General features: G+C 38.0%; 1 protein-coding gene across 3 annotated transcripts in view; it reads right to left on the reverse strand.

Annotated features, from left to right (window-relative positions):
- Positions 1 to 1,833: 1,833 nt before the first annotated feature.
- Positions 1,834 to 18,292, reverse strand: part of FBXL4 (F-box and leucine rich repeat protein 4) — a 62,263-nt gene continuing 45,804 nt past the window's right edge. For all 3 annotated transcript variants that reach the window (XM_036379856.1, XM_054514251.1, XM_036379857.1), the window contains one exon: positions 1,834 to 11,404. In XM_036379856.1, coding sequence (XP_036235749.1) covers positions 11,241 to 11,404 — 164 coding nt within the window. In that variant the 3' untranslated portion in view covers positions 1,834 to 11,240. The remainder of the gene's footprint in view (positions 11,405 to 18,292) is intronic.

The raw sequence follows: 18,292 nt of genomic DNA on the forward strand, positions 1-18,292 counted from the left end.
AAGGATGATTCATCCTTTTCACAAAGAAATTATGGAGACTGCATCACTGGCCTCCAGCTGCATTTAGAGACATACTGGCCTGAAGTTTGAACTGAAATTGTTTGTGCATTTGCATCCAGAGAGGTGGACATGACCTTGCTACAAAAATGCTGCTGCATTTATTTTACCTTCTGAAGATACTTGTCAGCTCAAAACTGCCTGGTGACAGCATCAGGGCATTTTTATTTCTAGCTCTAAAAAACTGTGAGGCAAAGCATTATGTTAAAATCTGTTTGTGATAATAAATGCCTACATTGTATATAATAACATTTGATTTTACCAGTGAATAAACAATTGCGGCATGCATGGTATCAGATCTGCAGTGTTCTGTTTAAATTTCAGTCAAGATTGCCAATTGCATTGCAAAGTAGCAGAGATAAGTTTGCATTTTTAATGTTTTCACAGAACACTAAACTTTCCTCCCTCTGTCTAGACGTAAAGCAGGTAAAAGTATGGGTGTGGAGAACCCATAACTCCTTAAGCTGCCCAAGTAATAATGCACATCTGCCAAACAATAATGTAAAGTGTATTACAGGCTCTCAGGAATTAAAGTCTGCAAATCCTGACATATTTTGAAATATCTGGCTTTATCTGTGTAGGCTTTCAAACTGTTTGCACTACCAGAAGTGCCTCATAGAGGAAAGATGGACTCCGGACACATTTCAGATTTTTGTGTGAATTTTCAATACTGTGAAACAGGTATAATGAGAAACAGGGCCACCAGAAACAACGCCTGAAACTGTACTTTAGCAGGCATCAAAAGCTTTATTTTGTCCAAATGCACAGAAGCCAGGTCCAGTCTTGTTCATACACTTCTGGATAACTGTAAGCACCAGCAGCTCTAAGTTGATGCTAGAAGACAGTTTTAGCACATTTGAAATTAAACTGGCCTGAGGCAAAGCTGTGATACAAAAGCAGAACCCTTCAGGAGGTGCTGGAGATTAAAAGTCTTATTAAGAGTTTCTTTAGAGATGTTAGAAAACTCAAAGCTCTGTATCTGGTTAAGTTAATTGCCTTGAACAATTAGCACTATCAGGAGAACCTAACACTCAAAAAATTTGTCTAGAAGAAAATGGGCACTGATTAAATCAACATCAACTTTGGAACCCATAAAACCACTTTAGATAACTCATCAAAAGGAGGACAAACTCCTAGCAAAGCAGTTGCTCATTTTCAATTCAACATTTGGGTTGATCTTGAGAAGTAGAGTCCAGCTGATCACCTGTCCCCTTCTGGTGCCCATATTCAAAGCTGCCTTAAGGCAGAGACCTTAACATTTTTGCTAAATTCAGAATTTATCATGTTACTTAAGCTCCACATTTAAAAGCAACTGTACCAGTGCGAACATAATTAAAGGGATTAAGAAATACCTTATGGTAACATAATTTGCACTAGACTAGGAAATTATTCTTGAAAGAAAGTCAACAATTATATTTTTCTTGGAGGTCTCTCTTGGTACATTGTAATCTCCATATTCTGCTTTATATCCCATCTGTCTACATACATCTGTTGTCTCTTGCTCTGTACCACAAACTGTTTCAGGCACTGAAGCATCTATTTTGTGTAATACACCTAGTTCCACGTGCTTTCATAGGACTAGAAGCTAACCACTAAACAATAACACACTTTTCTAATAATATTTTTTTTTAAAAGCTAGGTTACAAATTAATATCCAAAAAACAACCTATTTCAAAATGAACAGTGATAAAAATATAACCAAACTGTTCCTCGGAATGCATCATATTGTGTTGTATTTTATTGGTTTTTAAAAGGAATGCATGAAAGGTCAATGAATGTAGACAAATAATTTATTTTTTATTTATTCATAATTTTATGTACATTTGGCATTTTGCAACACAGTCAAAGGGAAACAAATTAAGTGCAAAGCAAGATAAATATTATAGGCTGAATATATTTTAAACACATTTCTGTCATCTCTGAATTAGCAGACACTGACAACTCAGGGAGATCATTATTTTCAACTTCTTTATACTGGCAGTAATGGAGTAAACTGCAGAACATAGTATTATGATATTTTAAATGATCCAACACAGCAGAAGAAAACAGGCTTAATTTCCTACATAGAAATCATTGGTTAACTACTAAAGATAAGAAGATTTTATCTTTGAATTAGCAATATAAGGCATTAGATTTCTCCATAATAAATGAAATCCTTCATGAATACAGGGCTGACATCTCTGTTTTGTGTGTATGTGTGTATTCAAGTCAACCCATACTTCATACCCCAAAAGCATCAGTCAAATGAGGAGGAGCCAGGGATCCATGCCAGAGCTGTGTCTACAAATGCAGACACATGTAAAACCTTTGGGTTTACACACAGAAAGAAAGAAGACACAGTAGCCAAATCTGAAAAGAAGGAATACACCAATAACATTATCTTCCACTTACTCTCAGTCAAGCAGAACAAGATCAGAAGAAAAACCTTGTTTTGAAATGTAATCAAGTACTTGCCTAAGTACAAAAGAAAAGCATGAGTCTCAGAGAGGAATATTAAAAATAAATGTAGATGTTAAGGTAAACACCTTAACAAAACTAAAAGTGGATCAGCTAATTACTGAATAGGAACACAGAAAACAGACTTGGGATCTAAGACTGCACATCCAGAAAGAGCTCTTGGAATACTGACCATATTTAGGACTGCAAAGGGGTGGATGTTAGCTTCATGGGCTAATGCAGCTTAAGATCAGGAAAACAGTCCTGAAAAACACATCAGAGAACTGCTGCCCCTCCCTCCAGCTTAGATTTGCTAACCACTCCTTCACCATACTTAAACATGCTCTTATTAGCCCTTCTAATCTAAAACTTCCAATGTCTGTTCGGAAGGAAGGATCTTTTTTGGGGAATTTATTGAAGCCATTTAGGACCTGAATGTTCTCATATGTTCACAGTAGCATTTTATACCTTAGGACTTGAGTCAGCAGCATGAGGTGCAAATAAGAAAACCTCACGCTGGACTTTTCTGTGGCACAGCACTGAGATGAACTATGTAAAAATTTAGAAGCTTTGGATCACAATCAAAAGTGGCTATCCTCATTTATGCTAATTTGAATTAAAGCATTTGCACAACCAACATGCTCCCACCTGCTGCTTGTTATTCTTTTAATTGAAGCTAAATGGCCCCTTCCTTCTGCTTGCTTTAATAGCCAAATTGGGAGGGTAAAAAAACCCCCAAACAACCAAAAGGACAACTACTAGAAAACAAGCAGTTTTCTAGTTTTAACCAAGATATTTTGTAGGGAGCAATCAAATCCAGTTCAACTAACAGGGCAACGCAAGTGGTGGCCTTTGGTGGAAGCAAGTCAAGCTAGGGGACTAATAGAGAGCACCAAGGGTTAAGCAACCTCTTACTCTGAATCCACTCATGCTAGCTTCCAACAGAAATTTTATTGGGTCTACACAGACCTCTGCTTCTCCAAAGGTCAATTGAAGACCTCAATTGAAGACTAATCTGATCCAAATTACCCTATAGAAGAACCTATCTACTCAGTGACAGGACCCTAGGAGAATAGTGTCCTAACTTTAGTATCTACTCTAGATATTTAAAATTCAATGATATAAATATCCTCCAGCTACAGAAAATGTGCTTAGAGGCAATTATCCCTTTTGTCCTTCTCAACTTGTTATTACAAAAAGGCATAACTTGCTTCTGGTGCTTACAGGCATAGCATGCACAGCACAGGTATTTACAGATAGTGTCTGGAACTATTCCCTCTATTGCTGCACTTCCACCTTTACAGAAATTAGTTTCTTTAAAAGGTAATGCAATAGGAGTTTCTCGTTACATTACTCAAACTCCTATTGCAGCAGAAAATGGAGTGTACTATTAAATCATAAATAGAATGCAAGTATTTTGTTGCTGGTTATGTGATGGGGGGCAGGGAGAGAGACCTATTATGTTTAAATGAATCCAGGTGCTGGATTTAGGTATTTAAATGTGAAAGTCTGGAGATGTCCTTCCTTCTCATCTGCACATATGAATAAATGCGAGCAGGAAATTTCCCCAGGCAATTCACACACCTCACTTCCAGAGCTAGGCCAATCCCCACAACCCTCAACTCCACCATCTGCCTGGCAAGGACATGAATGCAAAATGCCACAAGATGCTGAAGAGCTGCAGTGGCTTTATGTTCATTAACAAAATCCAGAAAGATCATCATCACACAGATTTCACCACGACTGCTGAAGGGCACCTGTAATTGCCTGTATGCCAAAGTTAAATCAGAAAGTGCAAGGTCTCCCTGTGAACACATCAATTCTTGGTTATTTTAATTTACTTAGTAACTATTCCAAAATAACTTCAAGCATAGAGTAGCCATTAGTTTCCAAATCCTAACCAAGCCAGCTATTTTCTCTGTTAGTTTCAGAACAGTGGGTTTGTGCAAAAATCTGTGGCACTGCCTTAAAAGAAAAATCTAGAGAGACCAAGATCTGATAAAAGGGAATCCATCTCTGATGGTGAGCAGAGACAACAACTCCTGACAATGGTAAAATAGTAAACATTCAAAAGATGGGAACTCGCCACAATTATTCACAGTACCTCCCTAAAACACTCAGACATCTCACTCTTTTGTAAACTTGGTCCTCTTTTTCACCTGAATTCAAATATTTGTGTTTGACACTATGAACAGGCAACTGCTATACTCAGTTTCTAACAGAGTAAGCAGGAATAACTGTCACCTAAACCATGGCAATCCAAATTCAGTGTAAGGTCTACATAAACAAATACTAAAGATTTGCAAACTAAACCATTCCTAGTGCATTATAGATGACTCAGTTTCTACCCAGAAACTACTGCCAGTGCCCAAGAATAGAGTTATTTTTCTTAGTCCTTGGTGTAACTTTCAGGCTTTGGAGTGACAACCACACTCACATAAAACAGTTGTGTATTTTGTATGTTACAGAGCTACATGTTGAAAACGTTACCAAAATTTTATTCCAGTTAAGATGCATCTAGATTTTCCTGCTAACTTAAATGGAGAGATATGTTACTTCTCCTAAAATAACAAAAAAGGGAAATGTAGAAGATTCTTGGGTTTGTTCTCAACATGCCAAGTTCCTTATGACAGGTATTCTTTCTTTTCCCCTCTCCCCACCTTCTTCAGCAATCAGTACAATGAAGCAAAGAAACCAACCACAGGCATATCTCAGATGATAGAACAAAGAACAGATGAGGCTGGAAATGAACCTCTGGAGGTCATCTAGTCCAGCCTCCATCAGCTTAAGGAGGGCCACCCAGTCAGTGCCCAGGATGCTGAGTATCCCCAATGGTGGAGACTCCCCAGGCTCTCTAGGCAGCCTGTGCCATAGAATGTGTCATCTTGTGTGCTTCAATTTGTGCACATGGCCTCTTGTCCTGTTCATGGGCATCACTGAGAAGAATCCGGCTCTCTCTTCTTCATTCTTTCCCTCCATCAGGTATTCCAATACATTGATCAGATTTCCCTTGAACCTTCTCAGAGACTTTACCATTTTTACCCCCAAACTGCAGTTTGTCTCAGAAAAGGACCTGTTGCAAAAAATCTGAGCAATTACGTCTTACATGCATCTGTGTGTACATGCATGAAATAGTTTCAATAAATAACAAAAAACATGAATTCACAGTGGTAGGCAAAGAAAAAATATTTTTATGTAGTTGATAAAAATGAAACAGTGACATTCTGACTTACTGCACAAACATGTACACGAAAGGTCAATATTAAGAGCATCTAAATGGTAAATCTTGATTTAGAAGTATGAGCATGTGATACTATGTGGAAAGCTATGTTTCTGGGAAAGGTAGAGCTGAAGAGCTGATCTAGAGCAAGGCACTTACTTTCCTCACATCTATAAATATCTCTGGCTACCCTTCCATGAGTTTCCCTATAAATCTGAGTAAGTCCCCTTTTCTCTTTCCTCAACCTTCTTGACATTTACATTTCTTCAGAATCTAAGGAAAATGAGTTTTCAAATAGTTGAGGGTATTTTTATTCTTTTATTTTTATAAAAGGTGAACAAAACATTCAACAGAAAAACTTCATTCCTCACAATGGCTGCCCTTCAGTTTAGGATGTCTGTCCTAACTCTGCGCCATTTACCATTCTTAGGTGAAAACAAGACAAGGAGAAACCAGAGCTATGTAACTCAAACAAAAGTATTTAGTCCATTAGCTGAAAAGGAAAATCCCACCACTACCTCCTATTACAGAGGCTCAATCTTCTTAATGAGACTCTTCCTGCTGATGCATTTCTCTGAAGCTCCTGAGGATCTGTAACATGCAGCACCCATTTCTCAGCCCTTCCAAACGTCAGTTATCACAACTTGTCCTGTGCTGGTAACTTTTATTAAAGAACACCTTCTTGCACTTCATTATCAAGTCAGATATCTAAAAATCACAGAAATCATCATCTCAGTGAGGGACTAATGCCTTCATTTGGAAAAAAAATGTTGACTGCATCTGACACAGCAAGTGCAGATGCATTAAACCAGGGATTTCTAGTCGAGTAATTTCCAAAGCTACAACTTACAGAATCACTGTTAAAGAGCAACAATGAACATGTAGATCTTCTATATAAAGTCGCTCCCATAGTCCTCATAATAAAATGCTACGTTTTATTTAGTTTTTGTAAATTTAGCAGTCCTGCTGATGTGACATGGGAAATATATCCCAAAAGATGCAATAAGTACACACAGTAAGAACCAGGACTCAGCACACAATTTTTGCAAATGCACAGTGGGTGATATTTCTGATGACAGTAGAGCAGTTAAACTACTCAGTCTTAATTATAGCAATATGAAAGATTATCAAAATAGTGGCAATACATTAATTATGTTTGCCTGTTCAAGCATTTACAGAACTATACATACAGCCAGTTAGGTACATGAGATTTCGGGAAAGGAAAAGAGGATGCATTTCCAAAAACCCAAACCGAAAAGCCAAATAAACTGATAACATAAAACAAATTATATACCACAGGTATTAGCAAGGGGCAGAAGCAGATCCTGGCATTAAGAAAACCCCTCAAGGTTTCCTCCTCAGAATTTCTTTTTTTTTGTTTTTGCTTCTCTCTGGATGGAATTTGGAGGGTTTGAAACTTTAGGATGGATGTTGTTTCAGTCTTGTTTTTCAAGACAGGTAGTACAGCACTGGATGGAATTAATCTCAGTTTAGTATCTAACCTGAGCTAAATCACAGCTTCCACAATCTCCAGAGAGGCTCTCTAGAACATGATTCATTCTACTTTCCTGAAATGTCTGCCTTAGGAGATTAATAACTCTCTAGAGGTGCCCAGATTCCTCCCTTGAAGTAGATGTCTAACTTTCAGAGAACTAACATTCAGGGAGATGAATTCTACTCACTGTGTACCATGATTACTGGACATCTTATATCTTGGAAACTTAGCATAAGAGTTCCAAGGAAATACAAAGGTTTTGGTAGGTTTTGTTGTTTGTTCACTTGTGGTTTTTTGTCTAAAACTTGGGCCTCCAAGTACATGGGCGATTGTAAGGTCCAAATTCCCATGCAAAATTATGCAAGTCATGCTCACAAATGGACTTAATTAGGTGTATAATTTAAAGAACAGAAACCCCTTCCATTTCATAGAGCTATGTAGCCAGACAGCTCAAAATTGTGAATACAAGTAAGTACACTACTTATTGAATTAAAGCCTTGAAGAGTTAAGAAGACGCTTTAAATGGTAAAGTTATCATACTAGTTTTTGTGTTTTATTATTATATTTTATTGTCAAATTACCCAAGGAATTACATCTTTACCTACAGGCCATCCCACATCAATTTCATACAGAGGGTATGGAAGACCCCCTTTAGCTTAAAAACAGGAGCAGTTCAGAGTAAACCCCTTCTTTTGGACATGTTAGCCATGGTTTTTTTAACATTTGTTGCCAAAGCATATCTTTTACAAAGCTTCAGAAAGACAGATAACCAAACAACAGGATTAAAAAAAGGAATATCCTTAACAGCAGAATTTAGATAACATGACTGAGGGACAGTCTAGTGATGGAGATGAGACCCAATTCAAGAGTAATTAAATTCCTCCAGTGAAGGAATTGACATCGTTCATTTTGGATTAAATGAAACTAGAACATAAGTTTCCCTCTATGTGACTGCTTTGCAAGGAGACAGTCCACAGTAGTTATCAGACTTTGCATTCAGTCTTCATACCCTGTAACCCCTTTCATGAGCAGACAAACCAAAAGGCACTTTGGCAAAGCAACACTGGAAATTCAGCACATCTGTCCAGGCTTTTCCTGCTGCATGGTAGAGATGAACTCAGTCTCCAGGTAGAGTAGAGTAGTTGAAAGCAGAACTGCAATGAAACACCTTTGTTCTATTACACTCACTTTACAAAAGTAATTCCTACATGAAAAACTTTGAGATTTATACATATATGTTTATGTATGTACACATATCCAAAAGAATTCATATAGACACACAAAATGTGTGTGTATAGATATAATTTATGCATACATATATATAAATAAATAGACACACTTAAGTATAAGATAGCAGAACTAAAGAGACAGTGGCCTATTCTTGCTTCTCTGACATACAGGGAAGGTCTAAGAGCAAGTTGTTTTCTTTATCCTACAAGTATTACAAATGTCAAGTCTGGTCTAACTTTGTTTTGCTGGAAGACTTCTTGGACTTATAAGGCCATAGCTAAAGGAGCTTCTTACTCTCTGATTGAAGGTTGAAGTCTACAACTATAGATGCAAGTCAGTCCCAATCGCTTCTCTGCTCTTTGAATTAATTATATGTCAGTAATAGCCAAATTTTAAACAATCCAAATAAAAAGTCAACTTCAATTTTTCTTCCAAGTGACAATAGAGAATTCCTGAAAAAAACATTTTCAAACAGAAGATGCAACACAAGAAAGAAAAAATCTTCCAGTGTGAACAAAATTTCAATTTAAACCTCCTTTACGCTACCTAAAAAGCAACAGAGAATGAAATTCTTTACACGTATGTGATTACAAAAACACTTATTTGAATCACTGATGAGAAAAACTCTATTATCTACCAAGTTCACCAGTTTGAAGGCACAAAGGCTATCACTTCATCCACATCCCACTCTGTTTACAGTGAAAAACAAACAAAACGGATCTCTGTAGGAAAAAAAGGAGATAAACACAGAACAACCCCTGAGAAGTGAAATTTTACAACAAATACATTTGTTTTGAACTCTGTTCTTTGTAAACTCCCATTATCATGTAACTAGAATAATAATGTTTAATAATTACAATGAAAAATATAGACTAAAAAAAGTTACAAGTTCACAGAAAAACAAATGAACCCAAACATGATTGAGAGAAATGAGGTCTCACAGAGAATCATATGAAAGCTTCATCTTTCAGTATAGAAAAAAAAAAGTAAATCAATTTAAAGTTCTCTGACAATGCTCAGATTTCTAAAGAAGAAAAAAATGAAATGGCATAAACTAGTTGGAAATCCCATAGTGCCATCTGTGTGGAGGGAAAAAATCAAAAAGCCAACTGTGCATGCCCTTCTTTGGATCTGGAATTCCCCAGAGATTCAGCAAAATTTAAAAATCTGAAGAACTAGGTCTTTCAATAAAATCAGATAAATGTTCTGTAGCTGTTTCATGACATGGTTTCTAAAGTATTGGCACCAGCACAAAGAGTTCAAAGCAGTCATTCAGGAGTCACAGAGATTGTCAGATTTTTAACGATTTGCAGCAGTCCTCTAGTAGCAGTTGGTTATTTACTGCATGAACTGAAGTGTTCTTTGTCACTGATCTTCAGTACAATACTGTACTTCTCTCAGACAAAGTATTTTTCTTCTTATTCCAGTAGGTAATAAGTGCCATCAATACAAGAATAACAGAATCAGTATCAAAAGACAGCCTATATTTTATGGTCCATATGCATCAACAATGGCTAAAAAGGTAAAATTCTAAACCAAAGCTGTACAGAGCAACATACTCTAGCAGTGGTATTCAAGGGGAAAAAAAGAGAAAAGCTTCATCCAAGAAAGTGCAAAAGGAAGAAACTTCCAGAAATTGTTCATCAACACAGTTTTCCTTCTCCAGAGGTTAAGCAGTCTTAGAGTGCAATAGTACTTTGAGCTACTCTCCTCTTGGAAAAACAAAACAAAACAAAAACCCAAACAAAAAAAAATCCAGTAATAAGGTTTGGTAATTATAAAATCATGAAATTGTATTGCCCCTGTTTCAAACTCATTATATTTTCATTGCTGTTTTACTGAACAAAGATGCTTGTTTTTACACCTGACAGTAGATTTGATGCCAGTGAAAGGACAGTTGCTAACACATTACCCTAAGTTCTACTTTTCATGGTACTCTGCACAATAACCAGACGTATCACAAATAAAGTCTTGACCATGACAGAAATTTATAAAAGAAAACTACCCTGGAGTTTTCTACACACTACCAGTTACAACATTAAGTACTTGGCTTAAACTTTTTATCTCAATACCAAGAAGCAGCTGTCAATTTTATCTTTCATTTCTGCTCCAAGTTCAGGTGGTCCAGGTTCTTTCTTGCATTTATCTGTTGTGCTGCTTAGGCTGGACTGTAAAACATCACTACATCTATTTCAGGTGAAGGAAGGGAGAAAGCTGTATCAGATACAATTCACTGCCAAAACTCGAAGAAGACAAGTGCCTTTTCTATCTGTTCTTATACACACTTAAACTGGTTTTCAAATAATTAATTATAGGCCAGATGATAAAATCTTATGCTGCAGGTCAAACTAGAATGCTACAATATCTGTGTATGTATATACAAATACATATGTATACATTTATATATACATACACAAACACATGAAAAGGAAGCACCCATATTTTCCTTACTGATAAATATTGAACTTCTGCTTTCACCTGGATATTAACATAGTGTATTGTGTATAACACCCTGTGAAGGGACATTTAAGAAGACATTCATTTTCTTCTCATTAAAGCCAGACATATGGCTAGTATTTAAAAACATGCACTGCCACCAACTAACAGAGCAAAATAATTCTTAGGTACAATATCAACTTAAAGAAACATAATACATTTAAATGTATTTTACCCATCTGTGTAGATAATTAATAGTTTCCACTATTTTATAGCAGATTTATATTCTCCTTAAAAAAAAAATCAGCACAAATTTACAGGAAAACAACTCTGTCAAACAAGTTCCACAGCAGCATATGTAGGAAGTCACTGGGTGAAACTCTTTTTTATGAACACATTAGGAAAGTTGGCATTGAGTTCTAGCACAACTCTATTATCGATCTGTGAACAGAAGGACACATCGAGTAAAGAAAGATCTTTACAAGACTCCAGCAATTTTCTTAAAGATGCAGGGCTCACCATCCTCGTTCCTGTTCAAAAACAAAACAAAACAAAACAGAACTGTAAAGTTATCAAGAAAAGTGTAGGCTTTTAAGCTGTTAATACTATGTCATGAAAAAATGCTACTTCAACACAACTTTCATCTAGATTATTTAAATGAGTTTTCAAATTAAAAGCTTCCCAAAGAGCACATAGAACTTTCACCTTTAAAAAACCTAGAGCATTTTCTTAACTGTTCAAGTCACCATCATTTCCTACTGGGGGGCAACTTTACAGCTTCAAGGGGAATCTCTTACTAGAGAAGCCAGGTACCCAGAGCCACAAGCCCTCCCAGGGACCAGATGCTGGGCTTAGGCAGCAGCATGGAAGGCTATAGCCATGCTCTCCTGTTGAGCACACACACCATCAGCACAGCAGATGAGTGACTGGGGGTTATTCCAATTCCAAAGGCATCAGCAAGGCTCCCAGGGCTCCAGAGCAAGTGTGGGTATTACACACATGCAGGGGCAGCTATTCAAGAGACTGCTGATCATACATAAATGTATGTATAAAACACACAAGTTAAATCCTGCCAAAAACAAGACCACAGTGACTGAACTCCCAAGTGTTACACAGGGGGAGAGCAAGCATAGGATTCAGTCAGAAACCAAATAAATCTATGTTTATAAGCACAAATCCACACATCCATTACAGCTGATGGACATCCAGACAGTCCAGTCCAAGGTGCTTAGCACCTGGCTCACCTGACTGGGCTCTGGGGTGTGAGTCAGCTGTCTGGAGTACTCAGTGCCCCTTGGGGACCTTACAGCGTGCAGGACATCCACACACAGCTGGCACACAGGACACTGGACCCAGAGGAGGAGATTCATGCCTTACAGGAAAGGCTGGAAGTTTGGCAGGTTACTCTAGGCAAGTGAACTGAGCCTGGGTGTCTACAGTGGGCTAAACTGCTCATCAAGCCTTCCCTCTAGAGAGTTTATGTATCCAAGACTCCTGCAGAAAACTGCTGGCAGACTTCAACTCACACAGCTCCATCTTCATCTAACTAGCACCCCAAAAAGCCACCTAGTTCAGGATCTTGTCTAGTGCCAGGGCCAATTATGTTCCCTACACTCCTTACCTCCCCTGCAAAAAAAGCAGCAGATTTTTTTAAAGTAGATTTTCACTGGTGAATCTTCTCAATTGCCAAAAATTATAATTTTAGGGTTTCTAAAGCTATCTTTCATGAATTCTACTACTTTTTTTTTAATTTCTTCATACTTACAGCTCCTTCACAAGTTCCACAGTAACTTCATAATGTAAAAAAAAAGAGAAATAACAAACAAAAAACTCCAGCCTATTAGCTGCAATAATTAAGGTGCAATTAAAGAAGCATGAGATCATTCCAATTCACTATTTCTAAATCATGCATACTCCCATGCACATCTCTTCTGTTCCCTCAAGGCCATCTGTTTTCTAGACTCCCTTGCATCTCAAAATGACCCATTGTGTTGTTTCTGCACTAATTTAGTACTTTTGAAACTGGATTACCAGAACAATACAGTGCACTGAGCACAGTCAGTAATTTTATAGTAAGTCTTATGGTGTTTTTTCCATTTCATGTCTAAATAACTCTAATTTTCTCTATTCCCATTAGAATTATGCTAGGCAATGAACTGATGTTTTCCAAAAATTGTCCACAGGATCTCTTTCCTACAAAATAGAAGCTAATATAAATCCAGTCCCCTATATATTTAGTTGATGCTATTTTGCCTCATGTGACTACTTTGTACTTGATTCAATGTTTTCTTCCTGCTTTAACACCTGTTTAATAAGTATCACAAGATCATTCTGCCATTCTTCAGTGTTAAGTTCTTCAGTTTAAGATTTCTCTACCCCGAATACCTCTGTGTTGGCATTATTCACCCCTCTGCCTGGATTACTCATAAACAGATCAGAACAGACCCTTGGGGACCACAGAAGTGACATAATTTCACTGTGAAAAGAGATGATACATTCTTGTTCTCTGAAACACTCATAATCCAGGAAAAGACAGACAAAAGCAGCACAACCTTGGCTGAAGTTTTTGAAAATCCAATCTTCTATGGATTGGAGTAGTGCTCACATTCACCAAGAACTTCAAGGAAGTTTAAAGGATGAGAGGCAAACCCGATACTACCCTTGCTGGGATGCAGCTCTTCACCTAAATATGGTGATGTCCTCTGTATGTCCACTGACTGACTTTCTCAGGGCTGCCACTGGTTTACACAGAGAAAAAGATGATCTTACTGTTTTGTAGCTCCTAACCCAAGCCCTTTACAGAAGGCTGTGCCATGTTTGTAACCCTGCATTACTCTAGCACTAAGGCTGATTTAAGAGACAGATCACACACCAGAAATAAGATTTCCAGAGCCCTGTATTTGAGCTCATTCAGAATCACTGCATAAATACCATTTAGTCCTAACAATTTATTATTGTTCAATGTATTGATTTGTTAAAAAGCTTTCTGTATTGGCATTCCAATTTAAGGCAGCTTTCCAAGCTAATCTCCTGGAAAGAATGGCTCTGATGTAGCAGCCTGCTTGATCCCCTCTGCCATGAACACCAAGGGACACACAACAGCTCTCCTGCAATAGCCTTGAACTGGGGTGAGCCTTACACCTGGACTATCCACCGAGCTCAGCCACCCCTGTGAACTTCTAACACAGCTGAAATACAGTATCATTCACCTCTAGCCAGTGGTTCCTTAATACTTCATCCTGCCTTACTGTGATTGTGTTTCACTTTCTGGAGTTCATCTTCCTATTTTCATTCTCTGATGGGATTCAATTTCAGAAAGACTCCGGATGGTTTCATTAGTCTCCAGTACTCTTCTGCACAAGCAAGGAGGTATCTGAATGTGGTCTCCAATTATCCTATGGCAGGCTCTCAGATTAGCTGCTTTGAGGCATTATTATCACCCAAGGACAGTCTTTGCTATCATGCCCCCAAATTTTATCTCCTCTACAGAGACTAAGCTTGTCATTACCACTGTGATTTTTAACTCCCTTACCATTACATAATCACCATCATCAGAACTGCCTGGTGGTTCATGCAACAGTCCCTGAAGATTTACACAGAAATTCTGTAACATGCTTTATTTATTCACTTCATTTGACCACACATTTTACCACAGTACCACTGTTCTACCATAAGGACCTGCTCTACCATTCCAAATGCAACTCTAGGAACAACACATTATGCTACTTATCTTTTTTTCACCAAGCCTTAAAATTGCTACTACATCAGCACCTTCATCTAAACCCAGCCTCATTTATGCATCACAGCTTTTATGCTTCAAGATCTAAACGTGTATTTCTACAACAATTCTAGATTTAGATGCCTAGCCACAGATTTTTTTGTGTAGGATGTTCTTCATTCCTTCCTACCTGAACTTTGATAGTTCTCCTATCATTTCATCCAAGACTTTTAATAGATTTGCAACTAAGTAGGTCATCCTAAATTGCATGTTTTATTGCACCTGGGTTTTTTCCCCTCCTCAGACTTAAAATTTTATGTTAGGAAATACCTTTTTCTACAAGCAATCCCGTTGGAGTTTGGTTATTCACACCACAGGATAAATGCACATCATCTGTAGTCTTACTTTTGTTTATACAATGTACAGTTAGTTATGTATGTATCCTATAAGCCCATTCAAAAGCAGTTCAGAATTTTAATACAGCACATTTTCCTTTGCTTTTGAAAGACTGGCAATGTAGCCTGCTAGTTAATTACTTATATAGAGCATTTTTCTTCTAGAGTTTGGAGGCTTTTGGACCTTTATTATTTACTATAACTTCTCCTCCACAGACTAATCAGCCATTTTTCAGAATACATACATAACCGAAGCATTAAAATCTGCTATTTAATTTTGTTGCTCAGTCAATTCTCTGTTACCACACTTGTAAAAGGCACCTCTGAGTAATGATCTCTTTGCTCGAACAATTATGCTTATTAGCTGTAAATAATTTAATTGATATCCATCATATACCAAGGTCTTCAAACTCTATAGCTGTTTAGGAGACCTGTGCAGGACAGCTATAAAAACTGCAGAAGCCAAATTTCTAGAGCAAGAGAACACTACTACACACCAAATAATATTGCAGAGTACCAACTCTTGACAATAACTAGCACTCTTCCCTCAAATATTCTTACTTTTCTTACCTTTATTCCCCTAGACCAGCCAAACTAGCCTTTTATTCTTTACATTTTATTCAATCTACTGCACACAACTCAAATCCAAAATTTTAATGTGCTACACATTTTCATGTTTGAATTGACTAACTATGTGTTGATGTTCTCAAGATAAAGCTGAAAACTTTGACAGCTGGCAAGGGGGTAGTTGGGTTTTCTGCTGCTCAGGAAGGTGTGGGAGGTGTTGGAATGTAGCTAGGAATACATGAATTTTGTGGTAACGAGGGTGTCTACTTTTCATTACTCTTTTTGTGCAGGACAGAGGCAGTTGGACCTTTTGGAAAGCAAGGTTAATACGATTTACTCTTCACCCTTGACAGCAACTGAGAACCCCACAGGAAGAGAACTCAGCAGCTGATGTGATGTGCAAGAAAAGCTTTTGACACTGTCAATTCAGGTTGCCATCTGACTTGTCACATTGTTCAATGCTGATCACAGTTTGAAGACTAGTTTTTTAACCACTGGTCTAGAGGTGTCCACTCAAATTTTGATAGCACTGGCTGATGTACTGCGTCACTAGAGAACCGTCAGATGATCAGAGCTGGATCATTCTGACAGAGGGTGGAAACATGCCATGTCACTCAGCAAAAAAGATGTGGGCTGAGAAGGAAATGATACTTGTAAGCAGGCAGTTCAGGATGTAGTCGGTAAAAGAAAGCTCAGAACTAAAAGTTCAAGAGAAGCACATCCTCCTGCATTCAGTGACACACACCACGCTTCCTCTTCCAAACTTATGATACAGCAGATATGGACAAGCGCATGATTTTTTTTAAACAGAAATTGACTTTCTATGTTTTACACAGCACAAACACAGCCTGACATCCAACAATGCTTTACATGGGCCAGTAAGTATACAGAGTCCTTGAAAACCAGCAATTTTCATCTTTCACAGAATCCTCTGACTCTCTAACAAGGAAATTACCAAACAATTATGGTAGAGGACAGATGGGTAGCAAGCCTCAGGACCTATCACCTTCAAACACCATCCAGGCTATATATATATCATGTACATTTTTCATCCCTTACAGTTCAACAAGATTTCATTCAGAGGCTTAGACTACTCCACGCCTGAAGATATTGTGATGATAAATAACCTATAACTGAAAAAAGAAGTTTTCTCTGTCAAGTTTATAAGTTCTAACAACTAAAGAGAGACATCAGTATAGTATCTTGAACACTGGTGATTGCAGTGAAGGGAAGACATTCTGACCCTTACTTAGGTAAGTGCTTGTATGCAGGAAAAAACCTTGCTTTTACACAGCTTTGTTGAAGCAAAAGAAGTTCCCTTACAGCACACAGTGCTAACCCAGCAGCAATACCTCTACACCCTTCACAATGCACATGCAAGCCAGACGTTTCTTTACTTAGGAGATGACAAAGGATATAATGAGAGCACCTCTCATTCCTTCACATCACAGAGAAGACCCACTGTTCAAGGTTACTCTTGCAAAGCTGAGCTCTGACCTCTTACAGCTTCAGCCCTGTTGTCACACTTCTACTGAAGGACAAAAACATACTACACATTCATGCAGCTTAAAGTAGCAGGGTGGCCCTGTATCACATGCCCAAAGCAAGAGCACATTCAGAGATTTATGACTTCCTTGGTACTCCCGCACAGCGAGAGACTCGCTCTTTAGTTCATACAACAAAGACTTCTGCACTTACAGGGGAACACCTGGCAACTCTACCTCCAGATGACACAGTGTGGTTCTACTTGACAGCTCTTTCTTGTAACCATAGACTGTAGTGGTTACTACATTCAGACAAAAAAATTAACACAGTTTCCTTGCTGTTGCCAAAAAAGCAGGGTAAGTCCTTCCCGTGCATAGTGAATATCACCTTGTACTGACTTGTTTACAGCAAAGGACAACCTCTTTTTCACCCTACCAAGTATTTCTCTGAAGGAAGAATGAAATAATTTTTTGCAGATTATTCATTTTGCAGGAAATTCTACTGGATATCCCCTAGAGGGGATTTATCTGAACGCAACATGCAATCTCACAGGAAAAGTTTGACTACAAATCCATCTGACTCAGAAATATTGGTAAGCACCAGGGAGCAGAACAAACTCCTTTTCCACTTTCACATTACTTTTCAAAAAAAAATCATTAGGATGTTCAACTGAATTAAAATCTGAATTCAAACACTAAAGCAAGCCTTCCCTGCTGTCACACAGGCAACAGTAGAAGTAACAGACTATCCATAAGTTCAACACAGCCAAGTATTGTCTGGGGAGCCTCTGGTGCAGTAAGGTGGTCTGACCGATTGTGGGCAGACACGAGGCCATTGCAAGAGAAGCACATGGAAGTGGGTGGTCAGGGGCAGCTAAGTGCTTCTTAGAGACTTAATTCCCTACACCATTTGGAAACTTCTCAGGTCTGAACAGGGCAGTGTGCCCCTGATAATTTAGCTGCAGAGCAGATTCTCTTAAAGATACACAAAACACAGTAGCCCTGGGGGGCATAAACATATCTACAACTTGAACTAGGTGGAGTTAAGTTTTTTTCTGTTCATATGTCTTTCTCACGTTGGTCAGAAGGCAACTCTCTCAGTCAGGAGTGAGTAAAACTCTTCATCATTATAGAAGAGTGTACTGGAATGCCAATCTGAAGCCATATGGTAAATACTTTGAAATTATAAATGCTGATAAGAATAAATCCTTAAACTTGCTTGGAAAATTATTCATGTTGATGGCTCTCAGTTCT

The sequence above is a fragment of the Molothrus ater genome, chromosome 3 (assembly GCF_012460135.2).
Source record: "Molothrus ater isolate BHLD 08-10-18 breed brown headed cowbird chromosome 3, BPBGC_Mater_1.1, whole genome shotgun sequence".
Taxonomy (NCBI): domain Eukaryota; kingdom Metazoa; phylum Chordata; class Aves; order Passeriformes; family Icteridae; genus Molothrus; species Molothrus ater.